Genomic DNA, 23,350 nt, shown 5'->3' with positions numbered 1-23,350 from the left:
ACTCCTAAGAAAATAAATGTCTGATTGCCAAAAAGCGTGACACAGATAGTCTGTTTGCAGCAGATGTCAGTACATTTGACTGGTAACAGTGTCACTGTGACTGCAGAGGAAAGGCCTTAGGAGGTAAGCAAAACAATGTTCTGTGGGTTTGATGGGAAATAATCAAGGAGTTGAGACCAGAAAGTTCCCAAGATAAACTCTACTGAGCCATTTGCTCATCATCCTTGTGTAGTTTTGCAACTACGCTTGCACACTATTTCTGTTTTCATAGCCCACAACATTCATGTGGCATAATGTAGCAAGGAAAAAACAAGCTGACATAACCTTATGTCTGAAATTCCAGTAGTTAGGAAACCTAGTAAGTTTTCAAAAACTCTTGTAGACTGAACTGGGTCACTGACACAGGTCAAGTAGATCTCATTTCTTGTCTGCCAAGAAAATAACATGTTTTATAAACTAGCTGCCAGTGCTCACCCCAACTGCATCTGAGTTGGATCAGTTTCTGTGGAACTCTGAATGTTTAATTTTACCATTTCAGGAGTTCTTCCAAAAGTTACTGAGAACTTTAATGTTTTGAAGGCATTTTTTCCCCTATTACTGTGTGGGGGAATTCCAAAATTTCATTTTGTGATGCAGTATCCTCTCAACTTTTCAAGTTGAGCCTTTTTAAATCCCTTCCAAAGGATTCCCAGATCTGTTGGAGAAATTTAGACCTTTGAGGTCCAACTTGCAATTTCTTCTGACTTCTAAATCCTAATTCTTCAGGGACTCAGAAAGACTCAGATAAGGAAACTGGCAAGAAACAAAATTCAGAAATCTGTTTTAGAGACTGAATATTGAACGAGAATTTTGGAATTAGCCATCCTAATCTGTATTTTAACATCACATTGTCCATTTTTGGAAGACCTAATTGTGTGCCACAATTTTTGTGTTGATGGTAATTGTGTAATAAAGTTTGTTAATTTTTCAAGGATTTAAATGCTATGAGATAAACTATTTTAGTGCTGAAAATTGTTTCTTTCCTGTAGGTTTAATAGTTATAAGTGGCTGAAATGGAATAAAATTGCTAAACTTCCATTGACCTCAGTATTTATGAGGATTATATCAGCTGTGCATTTAATTTAAAAATAATATAATAAGGGCAATTTTATATGTTAAAATTAGGTATCCACTGAGCAGGTAGGTAGTAGCTATACAGATTTTCTTTTTTCCATGTCATAAAGCCTGATTTTTGTGGATTCTTGTAATTAAAAATGGAAACTTAATCTAGTTACTAGTAGGAAGCTGTGTAAACAGATCATGTAAACTCTTCTCATTCATTTTTTTTTAAAAAAATCCTGTTTGCTGGATGACTGCAAAAAGCATGGATAGATACTTTTCATATACATGTTAAGAGACATCATTGCTCTGGTAAGCTCTGGGAGAATGAATGAATAGAAAATTTCAGGTCTGTTCTTTTGGCTGCTATTGCAAGCATACAAGCTCTGTAAGTCTTTCAAAATCCTCTAGGGTGAAATAGTTCCTTGAAAAAGCAAACCAGGAAAATATATTCAACCATATATTGATAAGGGAACAGTATCACAAACTGCATCATCAGTCAGAATTTCCTTATAGATGTTGACAGTATAAAAGTTTGCTAGTGTTGTTCTTCACGGTATATATCTGATAGTTTCTAGAAAACATTCCCTGACCTAGTAATGTATATTGGAATACATAGAAATGACACGGTTTGAAAAGATACAGTTTCTTTTTGCCTTAACTTTCTAGTTGGGTACTTAGCTCTTGAAAGCTCTAATGTAAGAACAGTGACATCAAATAAAATAAGACAATATGATGACCTTATGATTGTACCAGTAAAGTGTAATCTGATAGGGGAATGGTGCCCTCTGCAGGGCTGCCTTACTTAGTTCTTCCTGCACTGTTCACTACGAGATGTTTTCATGAGCTATGATCACTGTTAGAAATGCATGGACCTGAGCACAAAGAACCCTCTTTCTGCTTTTTTTCATGCAGGAATAGTCATTGTGGTTTTAGGAGCTACTAGGATTTTCTCGATGTATTCGTTGTTCAGAATTTCTCAGTAGCTCCTGTGACTAAGCCACTTTTCATAGCTATTTAGAGGTTTATGATGAGGAGTTGAAATTTTTAATGTGAGCTATTTTGATTGAAAATTGAAACCACACATTTGGTTTGATTGAATGGATTTTGTGTTCCAATGCAGATGATGATTTTCTTTTTACGTCTATGGTTATGTGTTCAGAGTGTTACAGACAGATGTTATGCAGTGCCTCTCTAGCAGAAGACACGAGCAATCTCATTTTGAAGTTACACTGTGTAGTGAAGCTAAATAGCTTAATAACAGATATTCTCCTTCTCTATATTACAGGTGCTGCTTTGCCACCACTGAAAGTGGGGCATTCAGTCTGTGCCATGAAAGCAGATGAAGGTCCATGTAAAGCAATCCACATGCGCTATTATTTCAATATTCAAAGCCGTGAGTGTGAAATATTTGAATATGGTGGATGCCACGGGAATGAGAACAACTTTCTAACGCTGGAAGAATGTCAGAGGAAGTGTGTGGTAACAGGCCAGTACCCATTCTCTTATCCTTCTATCAGTTCTTCATTTGCATCTGTTATTTCTCATCAACGAACTGTATGAATTTTGGAAGTAGAAACCCTCTTCAGTGCCTATTAACACAGTAATGTGGTGCCTCTAATTATATTCCCAAATATTACACTAGGCTGTAGTCATCTGAATTATTGTGCATTAATTAAAATAAATTGTGCAAAATAAAAAGTTCAGGATATGGAAAGTGTGAATTTTTTTAGTGGACCTGTGGAATAGAGACACCAGTGCAAGAAAGTTTATTTTCTAGCTAGAGCCCCATTTTAAATGAGTTCTTAAAGGGAAATTGATGTTGAGGCTGGGCTAAGCTGGTGAGCAGTACAGATGTTGTTTATTGCTTTCAGAGTATCTAACATAATTTTTGATCCCAGGTTTCTCCTTCACTTGAGAAGCTGATAGGAGCTGTCCAGAATCTTGGACATTTGCTATGATTCAATGTAATTAGAACTACAGTAGTAAATAATTCTAACTAAAAATGTGAATTATAGCTATTTGTCATAAAAGATCTGTTTTATTGAAACCTCATCAATTAATCGTTAGAGAGCGGAAAAGGAGATGCAAAATATGATACACAGTAGAATATGCAGAAGTGCCTTGTGAATGCTGTTTTTGCTATTAAAAGTGATCCTTGTCATTAACTAAGGCATTCAGGCTTGTGAAAGTAACTAACTCCTGTTCCTCACAGGAGCGTATGAAAGAAGATTCTTAAATTGGAAGTTAATGCCAGTGGAGCTAGAAATTTGAAAAGTTCATATTTTTAGAGACTGAGGGAATTAAAGTCTTATTGAGAATTTCTTCTGGATACCTAATATGGATCTTGCACTCATGGGAATTAGATGGAATGTGTCTGGCTGTGTAAACAGGAAGTGAGAGTGAAGGAGCTACTGAGGGGGGGGGGGGGGGGGGGTAACAGAAATACAAAAAAAATTTCCAGAATAAAAAGCTCATCGGAGGTGTGTGGTAACCCTCAGATAGTATACCAACTATGTGGTTTTTTCCCCAAGTGAATTCTTATGTTGGATGTTCATTTATTTAGACTTTGAGGTAAGACAGAAGGATTAATTCTCAATAGAAAATACTTTTCAGTCACGTATGCCTGACATACACGACACACATGCCCAGAAGCAAAATACGTCATTAAGTGTTACTGAGCTCAAGACAGTGATACTGAGCAATCCTGCAGTAGAGAACAGTTTACAGGTTATTCTGAGAATATGTGACACAATCAGATTGTTAATCTTTCCTGCCTGTTAGATATGTGCCCTGGTAGCACCCTACAACTGTGCAGATCTCTGTAGGTGTCACTTTGTTTGCCCTATTTTCATAATTTATTCCAGCCCTGGGCCTTTCCATAAAACTGGAAACTGCTGGTATGTTATAGGTACTGAGATGCTGGTAATGCTGATGTGCTATAGGTACTGAGTTGCTTTGCAGGATATAAATTTGTACCTTCTAGGATTAGTATAGGTTGCTTTCAAGCACAGCAAGTTTATATATGTTACAAAAAATACTTTGAGAAATTTCAGTTCAGAAAATTGATTCCAGAAGCTCCTTTTTGGATTTTCTGACCCAAACAGACTATATGTATAAGACAACCTCATTTATAGCATTGTGCTTTGTTTGTAATAAATGTAAATGTCTCTATTCCCATCTCCCTTCCCTTCCAGAATTCACATCTATGTAGTATTTAGATCAGGCCTTAAATCTGTTACATTGTCTGTTTCACAACACATCTGTATTTCCTGATAAAAATTACTATGGTTTGTGTCACTAAATTTATTCTAGACATCCAAGTAGGTAACCTCTCTCCCATTCTGCCATTGACAGCTTCCAGCAAGATTCACTAATGAGCCTCAGAGATCAGATGTGCTCCAAGGAAGAAGTGACAAGAGTCAGTCACAGTCTTGCTCTGTTTTCAGGAGTCACATATAAGTAAAAGCAGTGCTAATGATATTAAAATCAGGTATATCTTGAAATGACATCCCATTGAGGAAAAATTATATGGAAATCATAACTCCTTAGTTACTAAAAAACATAATCTAGCATTTCAAGTAAAAAGAAAAAGAAAAAAACATGGCATAGAGAAAAACATCTTCCTGAATAGAAATATCTTGCCCTAAATGCAAGTACACACAAAGTCAGTGAAATTCTGTCCTACTTGAATCTGAAATGGGACTCCAGCCAACTCTTAATGAACTGACCGAGAAGGGAAAGAACATTCATACAAGCAATTCAGTTTCTTTTCATGTTGAAGTCTCAGATACTACTAGAAGTGCAGATTACTAATTTGGTGCTCATATACTGGTATTTGTTTCTCTAAAATTCAGTTAGGATAAAAGCTATTTCCAATATTTTTCTTTTTCCAGACTATACTGTTTTTGTCTTAGATTCTTCACACCTGATTAAAGAGAATACATACAGCAGTAAGATAGAATTAAAGTACTAAGTTTTTAAATAATCATAAGAAACTACTGGATAGGAGCAGATGACAGTTCTTGGCAGAAAATCATACAAAGAAATTCATTACACAGGTAATGGAAGTTCAGGGTTGTGCTTAACCAGTATACAAAACTAACACAAAAATGTTTTGCTCCTTTTCTACCTGTTGTTTTGTTCTTACATTTCTACAAATTGTCTTATCAAAAGTTCTAGCTGTTCATTATGTTTGGGAACTGAACCCTACAATATTTAAGGAGAGCAAATAGCTTTGTGCTGATTATAGCACAGCTTATAAAATCAGTTACAGATTTCAGATTTCTTGTATCAAGGCCTAAGTGATAATTCTGGTATCTCTATATCTGGGTCATTTTCTCCAACCAGAATATGCCACTTTTGGTGTTTGTCAGTATAGAGGGTAGGGTTGTGGTGCCTGAAGCTTAAAAGGCACGAGTTGGTGTTGCTTCCAATTTGGGCCAAAGGTTGCCACCCACCAAACTGGGTGTAGAAGACTTACATTTGTTGTTTGGTAATCATCACTCCTGTAAAGGTTTATGGCTAAAGAAGCTGATGTCCTTCCTCTACTTGACCCAGACTGGGAAGATTTTTGAGTATTAATTAATACTACTTTTTTCTATATGGTTATCTGGAAGATATATCTATCAGAATTGAAAGATGACATTTTTGTGAGTGTTCAAAACATATTAACATAATTTTAAGGAGTTAAAAATTATTCAAATTGTGGCATTAATATTTTGCATAGTAATCATGTTTGTCTGACAAATGGCCTTTCTAGATTTAAAATTCTTCCTTTGTCATATGACTTCCATGAGTCATAAGTTTGTATAATGGATTTAACTAATGATTTTTTCCCCCCTATGGTTAACCAGCTTAAAAGTTACTTTCTATATTTATTAAATTTTCATCCCAGAAGTTGATGACACTTGCTGCTGAATCCAACAGTTAATACATACATATAAGTTTAAAGAATGAATGTTGGGAATGTCATTCTAAGAGAACAACCTTCCTTAAAATACATTTTCTTCACTTCTACAGTGTTTTGTTTAGAAAATTATGATTAATCTTTTTCAAGATGAAAAGTGGAAAGTTATTTTTCTTGATTAGCATTCAGTGTCAGAAAGACCTGGGATCTAGGATGTGAAGCTAGTGTGTCTTATTCTGTCACCAGGTTGGCTTTTGGTGCTTTACATCTGGTATCTGGCTTTGGGTTTCAGCTGGACCCACAGCATTTTTGCCGTGTTTGGAGCAGCGTTGTCTGCAGGACTGCAGCTGCCAGTATCTCTTCCAAAACATGCAACTTCCTGGTAATTTGGAGTGTTTGTCCTAAATTCCAGTTTAAAGGCTAAGACAGAAGGTAAACTGAAAAAAGTGGGGTTGATAGATACAGAATTTGGAATGAAAGGTGTCAAAAAGTCATGATCAGGTGCGATGAGTGAAGATCATCAATTATTTCTTCAATCTAATGCTAGTATTTTGACTAATATTGTTATTTTTACTCTGCCATATATGTTGGAGCAGGTCCAAAATCTGGAACAGATTTCCTGGACCACATTCTGTACTGGCATATAATTGGCATAACTCCAACTGAAAGTTATATAAAATGAGAACTGGCTTAGTGTCTACATCTTGGTACTCAGCCCAAGCACAGTGTTTGGTGTATGCATAATAGTGATCCAAGACTCTAAGTATTGAATCTGCTGTGAGGAACTGGAGCAATAAAGGCTTGTTATTTCTGTATTCTCTGAATGAATAACAGCAGATAGAATGTTTTGGTGGCGCACACAGTATGCTGTTGACCATCAGCCATAAAGGAAACTAAGAAGTTAACCTGCTTTTGCCAGTAAAATTCAGTAAACCCCCATATAATTCATTAAGTTCTTTTTGTTAAATCTGGCTCAGTCTGTGCAGTCTTCTTGTATATGGTTATATTCGTCTTACTTAATGTTTCCAGTATTTATTACTGCAGGAAGACCACAATTTAGTAACTGCAGAAATCAGACTGAAAAGAGAATATAAGTGACAGGAAAACACTTAAAACCAAAGAAAAATCAAATTGCTACTCAGGCATTTATCACTGTGAAGAATGTTAAGGTCAAGACTGCTAAAAATAAGCTAAAGGGAAGTTATGTGACATATATACAAATTCAGAAGAAATAACGTGAATAGTTAAGTGTCTGATTTTCCAATATTAAGCACAATAATAAATGAGCCAACATGAGTGAACTGCCAAGCTGCTTAAATCAGAACAACTTTTAAAAGTTTTGAATGAATAAGCCATCAAAGACAGAATTGGCTAATTCCCAGAACTGACTGAAGTCAGTACAAGATTTCAGGGAGCCCAACTACATACAGGTTGGTCACTCTAAGACTCTCTAAGACAGTGTTTAGATTCAAGATGCCTAGTTCTGACTCAAGTCTCCTAGAAATTAGCTGCATTGTGGATTTTTTTGTGCCCAATATTCACCACTTCAAGGAAGAAAATAAGAGGAGCTTGCCTATATGCTCTGTTGTTTACTGGATGTGAGTAGAATCACAAATGTCATCACTAGCACAAAAGGCCTAATTTTCAAGGCAGGAGATATATGTCCTAGGCTACTTAAGCTTCTAATATGGGACATGACAGCAATTCTAAGGTCTATAATTTATACAACAGATCTACTCAGAAAATACTCAGAATACTCAGAAAAAAACTCAGAAAATGTTTGCTTACATAGAAAAAATTAACTCAGCTGTGGATTTGGGTTTTTGGCTGAAACCAGAAGCAAAAAGACATGGTTGACATGAAAGTAAGATTAGAATATTCTAGGCCTGTATAAACTCACAATAAGTTCTTCCTGTTCTGTGCCAGAAGAGTAGAGATCATTTGCTAAAGTATGATTGCTGATTTTGGCCTGAAGGGAACAGCTGAGTGAAATTAGTGAAATGGCCTGATGTGAGTGGCCATGGTTTAGGTCATGGGTTTAAGTGCTGAAGGCACAGCCTCCTACTAGTAGGAAGCACTGGAAATATGTTCAAACAAATGATATGTCACCCTAAAGTGCATGTCATGAATAATATTTTTTAAGGATGCCAGCTGCATAGTCCCAGAGATGGAAGGAAAATGTATCATGACAGAATTACTACCAGATAGATTTGTTTTGAAAATATAATACAGGCATGTTTCCAGAAGAAAAATAAAAAAGCTGGTAAAATTGTGTTCTATCTGTTCTGTCATATGCAAGAGGTCAATAGGTAACGAAGAGTTTTAGAGAAACTAGCATTTCATAATGCAGTTAAGAAAAGCACAAGTACAAGACACGAACTATGAAGCGATCCCTTTAAGATGACTCAGGTGAAGTTCAGAAGCTGCTATTTTGTATGGCTTGCAAAATAGTTCTGTAATAGAAAATGTATAAGCTATCCTTGGCCACTTTCTTTCTCTCAGCTGCCAAAAAATTTTCAGCCTTTATTACACATTGGCTGAGCTGGTCTCCCCTTGGACTCCTTTGTAGTTTTATGATTAGGCAGTCTTCTAGAAGGGGAAGAAAGTTTGTTTTTAATTGCCAAAAAGGAGTGTGGGGTTGAATTCAGATATCCAGCTTCTCCAGCAAGTACAATAAAACCCAGGCTTCTCCATTAAAAATGACAATAACAACTTCATCATCACTGATCATACACTGAAAGAACTATGCAAACAAGTTTATCATCTATACTACCCTAAAAATAGTTGGATATGCTTGGCCGAGTGGGCTTTAATGTCACAAACAGCATAATGAAAACTATTCAGACACTACATTAGCATAGCAAAGGGAATTGGACAGCATGCGAGAGGTCTTTATTGCTAACTAGATCAGCTCCAAAGCTATTAGCAGTATCAGTAAGTAGCTACAGGAGTTGGGTTAAATTAGTCTGCTAATTACTTTTCTTTTGAAGAGTGAGATTATATAATACAGTATTCTGGTTCCAGTAACATAAAAGGAATTTCTCTGTTTAATATTGTCATAATTTGACTCCAATACTTCCCATATCCTCAAGTTACCAATATAGCAGGTCTTCTCATACAAAAGAAATGACACTTTAGTTCTCCAGAACAAACTTTTGTGCTACTTCTATAATGAAGAAAAGAAAGAAGGGGAAGAGATGCTGTATTCTTCCTCCTCAGTGCTCATTGCTCACTGCTAAGCACCCTGGTATCACAGGTGAGACTTAACATGTCTGCTTTTGCTAAATACTTTTATTTATTTATATTGCAGAATTGCCTCAGAAGATGATGTTAGCAAAAATTAAGAAAGGTAATTATGTTTACCTAATAATCTAAGACTCTTACATGATAAGGGATTTAGCTCCTTTTGTTAAATTCTTTATGTATTGTTCCAAGTTCTCTCCTAAAAAAAAAAAAAAAACAAACAATGTCAGACTAAAGTGAGTTCTTACTCCTAAACTACTACTTCTGTAATTTGTCAAAGACTTTGAAGACAGCTGTGGTCACTGAAGATGGTAGCTGTTATGTCTTCTCCCCAGAATAAATACATCATGACACTTTTTTTCCTCTTTCTTTGGTAAAGGGAAAGGAAGGACTCTGCAGAGATTCAAGCATTGTATTATTAGCCATGGTGTGGGACTCATTGTATGTTTTGAGAATAAACTAAATGCTTTCTTCACTGTTAGCAAAAATAGGAGAAAACTTCTGTTAAAGTAAATGCCTGATACCCAGACTTCCTAAATAGCCAGTGCTTGAGCACTGAGAATCGCTTGTCTGAAACACTGCTGGTCTGCTGAGGTAACCTATGTTCCTAACAAGGATATTTGTTTGATACTTACAATAGAGCTTCTGAAGACTTCACCTTCAGCTTTTGAAGACTTCCACCCTTCCCCTTTGCACATTAGAGACTTAACTGAATTGGGCCCAATGCTGGTAGCCAGAGTTCCCTGAATACAAGCTTGAGTAAATGTCACAACTCAGCAATTCTTTCTCTGCTTACCCTCCTTCATCCCTCCTTCCACTTGCTTCCTCTTGAATTGGTGTGCATTTAACTCCTCGCAGAAATACCCATATTTCCAGGTACATTTTGAAATAGAATAATTAAATTATTTGTCTTTGCAGAATGGTATACAGAATATTTTCATACTGAGATGTTTGTTTTATTTTCCAATTTTCTACTGTCTTTTCCATTTTTAATGCATAAAAAAAGAAAAAAAAATTGTGAATCTATGCTGTGGAAGTTACTAAAGTTGATTTTCTACAGATGTTGCAGACATTTGGCACTACTTCCTTTAAGGTCTGACCCTAGTTCCCTGCTTTTAATGACAAAACAGAACATACCCTGTTAAATACAGCTTGTGGCTGTCATCAACATCATTACATATTTACTATTGCTTCCAGTAATGTAGTCTTGAATACTGAGTCTCTGGAGGAAGACATGGCATTTAGAAGTATAATACTAGTTTGTAGTTATGATTATATTGCCTTCATGACCTCTCCAGAAGTGGCTATAAAAGTTAGCTGTGAGCTCAACTTATTTGGACTTAATTTCCTTTTTCTGCAAGAACCATTTTAATATAAGGATTTTCTAAATGAAGAACAGCTGTTTTTAAGAATCAGTCATAATCCTGTAGTCTACTTTCATACCCTTATTATTACCCACCTTCCTTTCTCAGTTAATATCATAATCTTATTCTGAAATCACAATATTATGCAATGTTTGATGAAAGAGTTGTTTCTGTGTCCTCTATTGTCTGTTGGCTTCTAATAGATGATATATGGGATAGACACCACTGTGGTAGACTCTTGCACGCTACCTGTCTACATAACCTGTCTTATTTCCCTTCTCACCTGAAAGCATATAGTATGCCTTGCCCATACCTTTTATATTTCATGGAATCACAGAATGGTCAGGGTTGGAAGGGACCTCTGGAGATCATCCAGTCTAACCCCCCTGCTAAAGCAAAGTTCACTTAGAGCAGAGGAGGAGACCCCACAGCCTCTCTGGGCAGCCTGTCCCAGCGCTCTGTCACCCTCAGGGTAAAGAAGTTTTTCCCCATATTCAGGTGAAACTTCTTGTGTTGTGGTTTGTGCCCATTGCCCCTTGTCCTGCTGCTGGGCACTGCTGAAAAGGGCCTGGCCCCATCCTCTTGGCACTCACTCTTAAGATATTTGTCTTCTCCAAGCTAAACAGGCCCAGCTCCCTCAGCCTTTCCTCACCAGGGAGATGCCCCACTCCCCTCATCATCTCTGGGCACAGCGCTCCAGATGAGCCTCACCAGGGCAGAGCAGAGGGGGAGATCACCTCCCTCGCCCTGCTGGCCTCGCTCCTCCTCATGCCCCCCAGGGTGCCATCGGCCTTCTTGGCCACAGGGCACACTGCTGGATCATGCACCACTTGCCGGTTGTTGGTCTATGTGAACTTAGATTTGTAAATCTGTGAACATCAATAGGTGCTGCATTTGAATAGTAAGAAACATGAAATACCTGAATGTAGAATACATATACTTATGGGCAAAGAACAAAATTTGTAATAAAAAATCAAAATTAAGCTATCCAGGAGTGCTTAAAAGAGTTAATTTTGTGTACTTCATGCAAGAACATTTTAATGGTTCAATTTTACATGCAATCTCTGAAAATGACATTTTCCTGTTGCTGAAGCTTTACAACAATTGAAATACAAGATATTGACAATTACTTCTTGGAAAACAGTAATCATGAGCTATTGTAATGTTTATATATCATGTGCATCAATTGAATTTAATGATATTGTTGTCCTGGCAATGTTTTTAATAGATACTTAGCTAAAATACATGTAATAGGATTAACTTCTTTGCAACTCCATAATCTACTCCAGAAATGTTAAGGACTTCAAAGTAATTATTCTATAGTAATTTTTATTAAAATGGAAGCACTCTGCACACTGTTCTAGTCTCAATATTCTATTGTTTTACAGGTAAGGAGGGCCTTTATATGTTGCTCTGATCTGATTGTCTTATATGATAGCTATATATACTTTTCTCTGCAAGTTAGCTAAGAATCATATTTCAAAGCATCTACTAGCAAGAATTTGAGAATACCACCACATATATTGCATTATTGTTTCCCTGATTTTCTTTTAAGGAAATAATTCTGAGAAAAAATAGAATATGGTGAGAACTTGATATTTGGGTATTACTGTATGGCTATGTATTTTTCTTCTCTGCCAGAAGCCATGATACCATGCCTTAATATTCAGTCAAATTATGCAGTATTGATTTGTTAAATTTATTCTTGGTTGATATTGTAGTTACTTATTGCAGACTATGAGCTGAAAAATGATAATTAGAATAGTTACTCCGTCTCCCAGTTTCCTGTATCCTTTTATAACAGTAGATAGTTCCAGACAAAATGCATTGTTAGATTTTTTCTGTTTTTTAAAAAGCTATTTCCTTTTTTCTTCTACTTTAACATTGCTTTCTGCATAATTTATGCTAATATTAACTGAAAAGACTACATAAATGACAAGAATGCATACTTAGATTCAAATGATCCAGCTGAGATTTAAGTCTTGTTTTGATTCAGAGTAAAAACTAATTTTCATCTTAGAGCTTCAATGAGGGAGGACACTTAAAAGAATCATTAGTCCTCATTTTCTAAGATATAATTTACTGACTACTTGAAAAGAGGAAAAAAAAAGAAATAAAAATGTCCCTATAATGCTTCAGCATAATATTGCAGTATTATATATAGAACAAAAGCAGTACAATAAAGCAGCAGTTATTTTACAGTTGGTCTTTAGCCTGAAGTTACAGATTTATTTCATAAACTTCCTCCAGTTCTATTTTGTTTTGGAATATGTATTTATCTTTTTTTTAATCTTTCCCCCCACTCCCCGCCCCCGCTCATCATTTACCATTGTTCTTAGAAAAGCCAAATTTCTGCTTTGATGAGAAAGACCCTGGAATCTGCAGAGGCTATTTTTCCAGGTATTTCTATAACAAAGAGACAAAGTTATGTGAAGTATTCAAGTATGGTGGGTGCCTAGGAAACCAGAACAACTTCAAGAATTTGGAAGAATGCCAGACTACCTGCCAAGGCAGCTGTAAGTTGTTGTCCTCATTATTCCTAGTCTTATTGTTGTATAAACAACACTGTGTTTTGAAAAGTATCTCGCATGGAAAAAAAAGCAACCTAGGGTATCCTGAGGTGGCAATAATTTTTATCTGAAATTAATGTTAATTATATATTTATAAAATAAAAATACAAAAATGAAAAATATAAACTAAAAAAGTTTGTACATACTATTAACTTTAATGAGTATTACAGTACCGCCACTTTTTTACTTTTTGCATGACAGTCTAAAATCTGTCAGCTGCTTGGCTTTATAATATCATAAAATGCTAATATGTATTTTTTTAACCCATACCTCTGAATATATTCCTTTCAAACCAAGTCTTGTAATGAAAAGAGGTGCCAATATAGGAAGAATTTGTTTTTACTGTTTCCTTGTTGTGCATTACTAGCTTCCCACCAAAGAATCCTGGGAAACCTGTCCCATACTTCTGAATTATTTGGCTGTGCTGCTTTGGCTACAAACAGCCATTCAGACTGGCCCTAGATCATTCATCCAGTCCCTTGTCCTACTGGTTGCTGTGAATTGTTCTATATGAGAAGACAGTGACCTTTAGAACTCCTCTCCCCTTCACAAAGTACCTAATTTTACTCATAGGGCAAATATGTTTTCCCACCCAGAGCCTCCAGACCCTTTTGTCTTGCTTGTCTCTAGTGGGCTTTTTTCCAGGACTGTTTCTTAATCTGTTATTTTGGCGAGGGGAACTTGAGCTTATTCACATTTAGAATAGGAAAGACCCACTATGGGTCTTTTTAAAAGATTTTTAAAAAAGATATACGTATAGTTCCATGTGCTTTCCCCCTACCTTTGCTGAATCATTTCTTCCTGGCCTCTGATTCCACTTTTACCTTCTGGACTAAAAGTTGTAGAATGCTTTTTTTTTTTCTGACTTTAATCTGAAATAACACCTCCAGGTAAATTTGTATAAATACCCAAAGAGAGAATTAGTGGCCACTGCCATAGTTTAAGTAGGTCAAAGTTTTTACCTTAGTGATATTGAACCATTGATACTAATTTTTTTTGTGTGTTTTTTCGTTATTGTTCTCCTATTGTTTATGCTTCAGTAAATTTATTGCCAATTGTTCCAGCTGAAGAGCATCCTAACACTGTGAACAGTAGTTCCCTAGTGGAAGACACCAACCAATTCCCTGGGATTTTTGGTAAGCATTTGCATTTGCTCTTCATAATTACCCTTTTTTAATGCAGACACTCCTTGGCTCCACTCATTTTCCTGTTTATTTGAAGATATGTATGTTGGTTGAAATACATAAGCACAGTGAAGTCAGTAATGTTAAAACTAGCTTCATAACTATTTTCTTGTTATAAGACATATTTTGAAAAAAGCTTACAATCGCAGAGGCTAGAATAACTAGCAGAATATCTGCTACTAATAAAAAAGAACCTTACAAAACCATGTTTGAATTAAATCTTACATCAGTAAAATTAAAGAAGAAAAAGGAATCCATCCCTAAGCTGCCTCAACACATCAGTTTCCTATGCTTTTGGGACCTAAAGAAATATTGCCTTCTAGTAGTATTAATACTGACATGGAGCTAAGCAAATGGGTACCAATCATAGCTTATTCTCAGAGCTTTCTTGTGTCTAGATAATATGTCACTGTTTCACCCTTTTTTTTTTTTCTTTTAGTAAATTTGTTGCCAACTGCTGCAAATGAGAAGTCCAACTCTATGAACAATAGTTCCCCAAAGGAGGAGCGCAACCAGTTTCCCATTTTTTTTGGTAAGAATTCACTTTTGCAGATCTTAACTCTTCGTCTTTTATATGCACTCTGGATTGCTTTTCCATTTCCACTCATTTTGCAACATATCTAAAACTAGAGAATGGGCTTCTATGTCAGATGTTTTGATAGGCAGAGAAAGTCAAAGCAAAGAAATATTGCTACTTACAGGTCTTCCATATATATCGAAGTGGAAGACTGACCACATCTTGTCCTTTTCTGAAAATGTGCGCTTCCTGAAGGTCTGATAAATACAAAAAGAGCAAAAGCTGTTATGCAGAGTTCTTCTAGTAAAAATTAATATTTTTGTGGGTATCTAATTGGCAACTGATTTAAAGCTCCTTTTTCCCATTAAAAAAGGACCATATTTGGATTTTGGAACATGGCTCGGAACAAGATTTATAATACATTTTTATTTTCACTAAGGACATATTAAACTCAGTTCTTGGTTTGAATATAACAAAGTGACCATGAATTCATTTTGTGTCTGCTTCAAGGTATTTTTGCACTATGTATTATAATGCAAATGAAAATCTGGACCTTTACTGTAGAGGGCTGGGTTTTAACAGTTTCTGCAGCTGGATGCTGTCCACTATAGATTGCTGGTACTTGCTCACACTGTAAAGGGTAATTGAATTTGAGGGATGTTATTTTTATGATCCACAGTTATGCAAGAAGAAACAAGAAACAGTTGGAAAAAGCCTGAGCATTCTTACCAAGTATTTCTGCTGGTTTTCTGCATTTACACTTACTTGTACTTTTGAGGATTGAGTGATGGCTTAGAGATTCATGAAGGTTTCTGTGGTTTATATGATCTGTAAGTTAATGGGCATCTAGGATAACTAACATTCCTGTGCTCTTTGCTTAGAATGGTATGTCTAGTAAAGCTTAAATGTGTGTTGTATGTTATTTTTTTGCCTGCACTGTGATCCACGTGTATTGTTGGGCTGAGGTAAGTTTCTGCGATAGTTGGGTTGTTTGTGTATCACATACAAAGCATCAGTGCACTGTTATTAAAATGTCTGAATATAAAACAGTAAAGCTTTTGGCAACTTATTTTACTGAAAAATATTTGAATGATTTAAGGCCTGATATGAAGTCTAGGGACATCAGAGCATACGTGTTCCCTGAAGGTTTTTACTCACAGTATGAATCCCCAAATCCCCAAAACAACTGATTTATACCAGCAAAGGGATGTGATTCACTGTTTTCTCAGAGGAAATAGAAGGGTTCTTGATTGTGTCAGCAATAGCGAATTCTCTGGTAAAGCACATTTTTGGAGGGAGAGGCGAGGATGAGAAAGAGAAGACTTGAAGATTGGTGGAAGAAAGGTTTGGGGAAAAAGGGTGGGTGGAGTCAGTGTAGCTGGTTGGGTTGGATATGAAACATGACCTTGGAAGGGCCAGTGCATTTCAGGGCAAAGTCTGAAGACTCCGTAGGTTCTTCGCCACTGTATAACCTTTGTGTTGCACTAACCTGCCCTGTGCAGTCACCTGCTGCTATTCTGTTTATCTGCCTGTACCTTTCAGGCTGCTGGGATGGGCTAAAATCCTATGCTTTTGTGCAACCCTACTGCAGGGGGAGGAAAGGGTAGGGCCAAAACTGACAGTTGATTTCTCCACAGAGATGTGGGAAATGTAGCCTCCATTCCTGCTGTTACTAGAAGTAGAGGTGTAAAGTGAAGTTGCAAGGTAGAGCCATTTCTCACAAACATGCACTGTGACTCCCAATGGCCCTCAGTGAGAGACAAGAATCTGGCCTTGCACAATATGAGGTCAGGATGAACTGTTTGGGATGGAGTGGCTGATGTCCATCTTCTCAAGCACAGGCAAAGTAGCTGGTCTACCACTGTGACGTAACAGAAAGATCTATTTTGCTGTTGCAAAGCCTGAAATCCATTTGAGAAGCTCTTGCAGAGCCACTGGCATGAGTTCCAGTTCCCAAGCTCCACTTGAGATGGGTTCCAAGGTCTAATTTCCTTCAAAAGTTTTTGATGGAGTTGGCATGTTTCTGAGAAACACATTTTATTTCATTGTATCGGCATTTTCCAGAGGAAAACTTTACACCTGGAAATGTTTGACTAAATCAGCTTAAAAGCTTTCATTTGTCCTTTGTAAATTCTTTTTTCCTGTGCCTGTTCATGAGCTGACTTATGTAGCATATTTTTGGCAAATAATATACATAGCAAATCCAATTTTATGAGCTTGCTATTGGATTTTAAAACCTATTTCAGTCAGAAATTTTGGATAAACTGAATAGTATGAACACAAGAGTAAAGCCAGAATCTTAATGCTTATTGTTGTCAACGTCAATAACCAGTTGATTTCTGTAGAAGTTGCATCAAAGGCCATAGAATGGACCATGTAATGACATTTATTAATTTTTAGGTTCGTATGATCCTCTTGAAGTTAACATGTAATGAGTTATGGAACATAATGAGTAATGCTGCTTGCACTGTGGAAAAAATATTGCTAAATTGTAATCTAAATTAAGGAAAAAAAAAAAGTTTAAACCAGTACTTCTATCTCAAGTAACCTCTCAGTAAAGTTGATATCTGTAATTCATAGACCTGTAATGACTAGATTGGGGAAAACAATTCTGATAGTAGGACATGTATTGCTTTTTCTTTTTTTTTTTTTTTTACTGTTTTCAGTGTGTACCCCTTCCCTTCTGTGCAGTTTTGTGGCTGTGGGATTTGTTGCTTTCTTTTTCTTTTTTCCTTCATAGAAAAAGTGGGAGATAAAACGTTTTAACAGCTCTTAGAAAAATGAGGTTGTAAAACCAAAACACTTTAGAGAGACACTCAAGAACAGGCATAATATCTAAACTTACTGTAGCATCATATACATAAGTGCAGTGTTAGCAGCTCAGACTGAACAGAAAGAACTTACTTGGATCTAATTCTCGCTGTGACTGGGTTAACATGCTGGCTCAGAGGTTATAGATTGTCCTGCCAATAGAGATGTTGGGCTGGACATGACACAGTACATGTTTTATGTTCACAGTTACTTAAAGTTAACAGGCCTTTTAGTGATCAGTATTGGAAAATTAATTCATAATTTGTATGATCCTCAGCAGACAGGAAATTATGATAAGTAATTTTGTTTTATTTTAATATACTTTTTTGTTGTATAAAAATGACTGCTATATGGCAAAATTAGAGGTTTTCTTCATGGGCTGGTTGTTTCTGTGAGTGTAAAGAATATGCAGATATTTTGAAGATAAACATGAATAGTGTTTGGTATTTGGGGCATTTATCTACCAATGATATACACAAAGAAGAACAAAATTTTTAGCGAGAATACAAGAGGGATTCTGAAGAGCATTCGGACACAACTCTGCCAGTTGCATTATGCATACACAGGTAGTTCTTATTCACCAGTAACCATAGCCCTGGCTCCATGGCTCCCCTAAAGCTTACAGTGGTTGCGAGAACTCTTTCACAAGGGGACTGTGGAGTCTCTCTGGAAAATTCTACATACCAGATAAGTAATTTACATTACAAAGTATATATTTAAATTCTGTTATATAGTTAACAAACCTATGCTGTTTGGCTCTTTTATCACTGGCAAGCCTTTCTGCTTTTTAAGTTCAGAAATTAGCAGGTTAAAATAGGTAAGCGTGTTTTTTTAATGTTGCTGAACATATGTTTTGAAAGCTAATATCATCTCCAGAGTGAGCAATACTGTCACAGTTATAAAAATAAATTAAGTAGTGCTCATTTTATAACCTGAAACTAACTTTATCTTAAAAGAACAACTCATGACTTAGTTTTTGTGTTTCAGGATTCTTTCTGAATAGTATGATGTTGCTAACACAGCTTCAGATATATTACTAATTTCATTTTGCTGTCTTAACTTTGCATAAAACACCATTCTATTTCTTTCACAGCTATTTTTCATACTTTTTCACCATGCCAGTTCAGCTGTTTTACTTGGCAGATAAACCTTTTTTCAGCAGGTGCAATATGTGTAAAACACGTAAAGTGTAGCATGTTCTTTCTGGATGTTTTTTTGCCAGTCTCTTGAATTTCCCAAGTTAATTCATAACTTCTTGATTTCAGCATCTCATGTGTTTCCCAGGTTTGTGACAACATGATGCCTTCAGCTTTGTTGTAACCCAAATTATTCCCTAAAATTTTATTTGTTTTTTATTTCTGAACCACTTCTACCTGGCTTTGTAACTTCAAGAAGGCCATCTTGACTAGCTTCACATTTACATCTCAGCTGTCTCAATTCTGCAGCCTCTTGAAGGAAAATGGCACCTGTTTAGGTCCCTTATTAACTGGCGATGTAATGGCTCCCATTCACTTTCTTGCATCCTCTGCAGCAATTGTATCAGTTTTAATTTTGTGTATGAGTCACTCTAGGGTGTTAGATGATGGAGTTTCTTCAGGCTTGGGAATTCTGGCACGGATTTACTTCTTGAACTTGTTCGAGTGCCCAAGTACTTCGGATACCTCAGGTTCATCTTCCAGTGTTTCAGTTCTCACACTCTCACTTGCAGCGACACCGAAGAAACAAACCATCAGCCTGCTCCTTGGAATGGTAAAAACCTAACAGCAGCACTAAAGCACCAGCATCTCAGTCACTTTGTGCACTTCCTTTTCACATTCAAGCCGTTGTTATCCTGCGAGTTACAAGCTATTTCTTGATAATGGCTCAGTGCTTTCCAATGGAGTGACTTCTATTACTTAGGTCAAGCTTTCTGTATTCATGCAACAAACCCAATATTAAGGTATTGAATCTTACATTGAAAATGCTGGTTACTTTTACCTTCTACTTGATTTTAGAATGTATAACAGTATTTGGGAAAATTCACTTCATTTATGATCATAAATATTTACCATATTTTTAAGGCTGTCAAAGTTTAATTTTTTTTCACTTCACTTTCGCCAAATACTTTACTTGAAGCTTCTCTAATTGAATTTGAACACTATCTCCTATTACAGAAATGGCAATTTTATCACTAAATACATAGGAAACAAATCTTGCTTTCAGGTAAGCCTTTGCTGGCGTTTGGAATTAAAAAAGCAAATAACATTTGCAGTGGTATTTTTGTAATCATAAAGAAAAAGATACTTATGTAAAGTATCCTGGATTTTCAGGAAAGCAGAATTAAATTTGCCAGTAGATTTCATGTGAATTTCAAAGTTCTGTCAGCTTCAAATCGCCTATGTAATATCAACATAACAGAAAACTGGTAAATCGCAGTGTTGTCTCTAACCTTTTTTTTTCTCTTGGTATTTCTAGAGCCACCACCTATCCCTTCTTTGTGTATGACCCCTATGGACAGAGGACTTTGTAGAGCCAAAGAGTTAAGATTTTTCTACCACTACTCAACTGGAAGATGTCGCCCATTTAGTTATAGTGGTTGTGGTGGGAATGAAAATAATTTCACCTCCAGAAAGTCATGTTTGAGGATCTGCAAGAAAGGTATGAGAAGTGATACTACCACAGACTATCATAAGAGGTAAATATTATGCGAGCTGAAATATTCTTGCAACTTTTAGTAGTAAGTACTGGCCTGATAAAATGTAATAGCTGAAAGTCTTAGAAAAGTGAAAATGGAAATCAGAAGAGACAGAGCTAGCGAGAGAAAGATGGACAGTAAAATACAATGTACAAGAACAGAAATAAGACAACTTGGCATTGGTCAGGCATGTGAAGGCTTTAGGTAAGAAAATGTTCTTTTTTTCTTTTTTTTAAGAATATTTCTTGAAAACAAGACTTGTCTCTTATTTCTGATAATCTTGGATGTGTTGGTCATACAGCATATAATCTTACTGTCCTTATTTTACCTTTAGGATTCAATAAAACAAAAGGTGAAAGAAGATTAATAAAAATCAAGAAGAAAAGAAAGAAACAGTCCGTAAAGGCTCTAGGCAAGGAAATCAGCCCTGAAGGAATACAACTTTGATTTTTATGGCAACGTGAAGTAAACCACTATTCACCTGTGAATGAAAACTTTAGTGTACACCATTAAAATATATTTACTGTACTGATTATTTTGAATATATGTTAAGCTGCTTATATTTTTATTATGTATTTCTCATTCATGTTAATAAACATTACTTTTTACTTTGATAAAGGTTCTTAAATTCTAGTTTGATTGTATATAATTGTCATAACTGAAACAGGACAGAACAGATGGTGTGGGCGTATAACTCACAATGATTAAAAAGTAGCCAAGATTCAAATTTAATTTATTACACCATTATTCTTTTTTGAAATCTATTTTTGTACTAAAGAAAGCATAATGCTTGTCAAAGAGTAATCACTTGTCAAGCATGATTATTTCAATCAGATTAAAAGATAGGTCTATTGCTATAAAGAGGAAATAGGCACTAGATTTGTTTTAATAAGATTTATTTTAGGTTATGCAAGCTAAATTTAACTCCACCAAAGCACATATAAGTACACTATTGTGAAATGTGAGATCAGAATTAACCCACCAAAACCCATGAAGAGAGCGTTAAAGTTGTGAATGTAATGTGATATATTTGCAAATATTTAAAAATGTATTTGCTGGGATCATAGATTTTTATCCTTGTTCCTGAACTAGGCTCATGGCTAGCAAGTTTTCCAGAGATACATATCAAAGTTTTACAGAAACCAAAACAAATTCCTTTCATAGAATTAAATACAGTTGCTTTAGAGATAACACTATGCTTACTCTCCAGTTGACTTTGAGGATTATTTTGGCTGTGCTTTCATGGCTTTTTTTAAAGACTGACATGAAACAGTGGTAGTTCCTACCCTTCTTCAAGGCACCTCTCTGGTCTTGGGTAAATCTTTTATAATTACATTTTTTTAGAAGAAAGGAAAGAAAAAAAAAAGATGACATAGTTGGTTTCCTCTTAAGGTTTTTAGAAGCACCTTGCTGCCTATGAAACAGAAGATAGCAGGATATCTTTGAAACTTCCCTGTCTCCTTTGATGTTGTAAGTTGTTTATGTATGATGTTTTCTCTTTATGCTTAAAACTACTGAAGATAGTTAGTTTGTGAGAGGTAGTGTGGAAATAAGTAGCTGAAATAGATGTGAGGGGCTCAAACATTGCAGCAAGGAGCAAGAAACATCAATGAAGGAACTGGACTAAGCTGCCTCTTTGCCTGAGTGCTATTATTTACGTGTGTGTTTTCTGAAAACCTATGTTTTATATGCCTGATGAACTTTGGACTAAGTCCACAAAGAAGCTAAGCTTCACTGCTCAGAATGAAAGCATTTATGCATTCGAAATATCTGAGTGGGAGAGTAAGTAAAAGTCACAGATTTTTGTACAGAAATTCTATCCAAATCTCTTTTCTGGTGCCTAAATCCTTTCATGACTTTTTCAATCTAGATTTTATTAAGTCTGATTTGTAAAGTGCTCACAGAACTGAAATGTACACCAGAAAAGATTTATGTAGAGTCCGGTCAGATAAAGTGATGAGCACCACAGACTTACAATGCAGTATCTGTAAATCGGGCAAGTGCAGTTCTGACAGGAAACCTATAAACTCCATAGACTGCTGAAAACTAGTAAGGTCTGTTCTTTACACAGAATTCATTTGGTGCATTGGTTACCTGCCAGTTTCAGTGCCAGTTTGATATGTTCCCATTCTACTCCATCATTTTTATTGACCTTACTCTCCAGGTATCATTTGTACTCCATGCACTAGGAGTTGAGGCTGTAGGTGCGGGTTGCGCTGCACAGATGCAGAGCAGTAGGCTAAATACAAGTGGAAGTTTGTCATTGCAGACAAGTGGAGAGCAGTGGTTTAAACTGCTCCCTGGCCTTTCCACTTGTGGCATAGCAGCTGCCTTAGCACAGTATTGTCATGGCCTCCAGAAGTCAGCAGTTGCTTTCAGCACGCTAGGTGTGGGAGAGTTAGGACTTGCCGGTGGGCTGAACACTAATGCCAAATTTACCCTGCTTCTACACTGACTTGTGTCTGCCTGCCTAGGAGTGCAGGCAAGTGCACAAACATCTGCACCTTTTCTGTAAATTTTATGAGGAAGGCAGAAAAAATACCTAATCTTCCATTCTTAGTCATGATTATTTCCCATGGGCTGCCAGAATTAAAAGGTAATTTCTAGATTGTGTGTGTACCTGGGGGTGGACACAGCATGGAGGTGTGTGTAACTTGGTTTCTACGTAGCTCAGTGACTCAGTAGGGACATTCTGAATCCATGGTTTCAGATTAAGGGAAAAGAAAGAATGTTAAGTGCTGGGTAAGTAACACATTTGCAACAGCTGCCTTCTGTCACTGATGTCTGACATATATGCAGTACTATCCTATACATCACATTAAAATCCTTTTGCAAAGAAACACGCTATTTCCTAGCATGATTCTTTAAGTATTTGACTGTGATTCACATTAAACCAAAACATCTTCTAGAGCTTTCTTGTAAAAGAGAATGAAACTCATTCTTTAGCAACAGCAGGAATGCAACATTCAGATAACTCCAG

General features: G+C 36.2%; 1 protein-coding gene across 6 annotated transcripts in view; it reads left to right on the top strand.

Annotated features, from left to right (window-relative positions):
- TFPI (tissue factor pathway inhibitor) overlaps window positions 1-20,903 on the top strand; it is a 35,869-nt gene extending 14,966 nt beyond the window's left edge. For 4 of the 6 annotated variants that reach the window (XM_027798724.2, XM_027798725.2, XM_027798723.2 and 1 more), the window contains 7 exons: window positions 2,387-2,587; window positions 9,318-9,356; window positions 12,954-13,130; window positions 14,225-14,320; window positions 14,808-14,900; window positions 20,151-20,333; window positions 20,705-20,903. In XM_027798724.2, coding sequence (XP_027654525.2) covers window positions 2,387-2,587; window positions 9,318-9,356; window positions 12,954-13,130; window positions 14,225-14,320; window positions 14,808-14,900; window positions 20,151-20,333; window positions 20,705-20,817 — 902 coding nt within the window. In that variant the 3' untranslated portion in view covers window positions 20,818-20,903. Of the gene's footprint in view, window positions 1-2,386; window positions 2,588-9,317; window positions 9,357-12,953; window positions 13,131-14,224; window positions 14,321-14,807; window positions 14,901-15,564; window positions 15,955-20,150; window positions 20,334-20,704 lie in introns of those variants that run through there. The other 2 variants (XM_055717668.1, XM_055717669.1) reach the window with 2 other exon arrangements.
- The last annotated feature ends 2,447 nt before the right edge of the window (window positions 20,904-23,350 follow it).

Source organism: Falco cherrug, chromosome 8 (genome assembly GCF_023634085.1).
Source record: "Falco cherrug isolate bFalChe1 chromosome 8, bFalChe1.pri, whole genome shotgun sequence".
Lineage (NCBI taxonomy): Eukaryota > Metazoa > Chordata > Aves > Falconiformes > Falconidae > Falco > Falco cherrug.
Note: the sequence above shows the minus strand (reverse complement) of the source record. Positions and strands in the feature narration are given on the sequence as shown.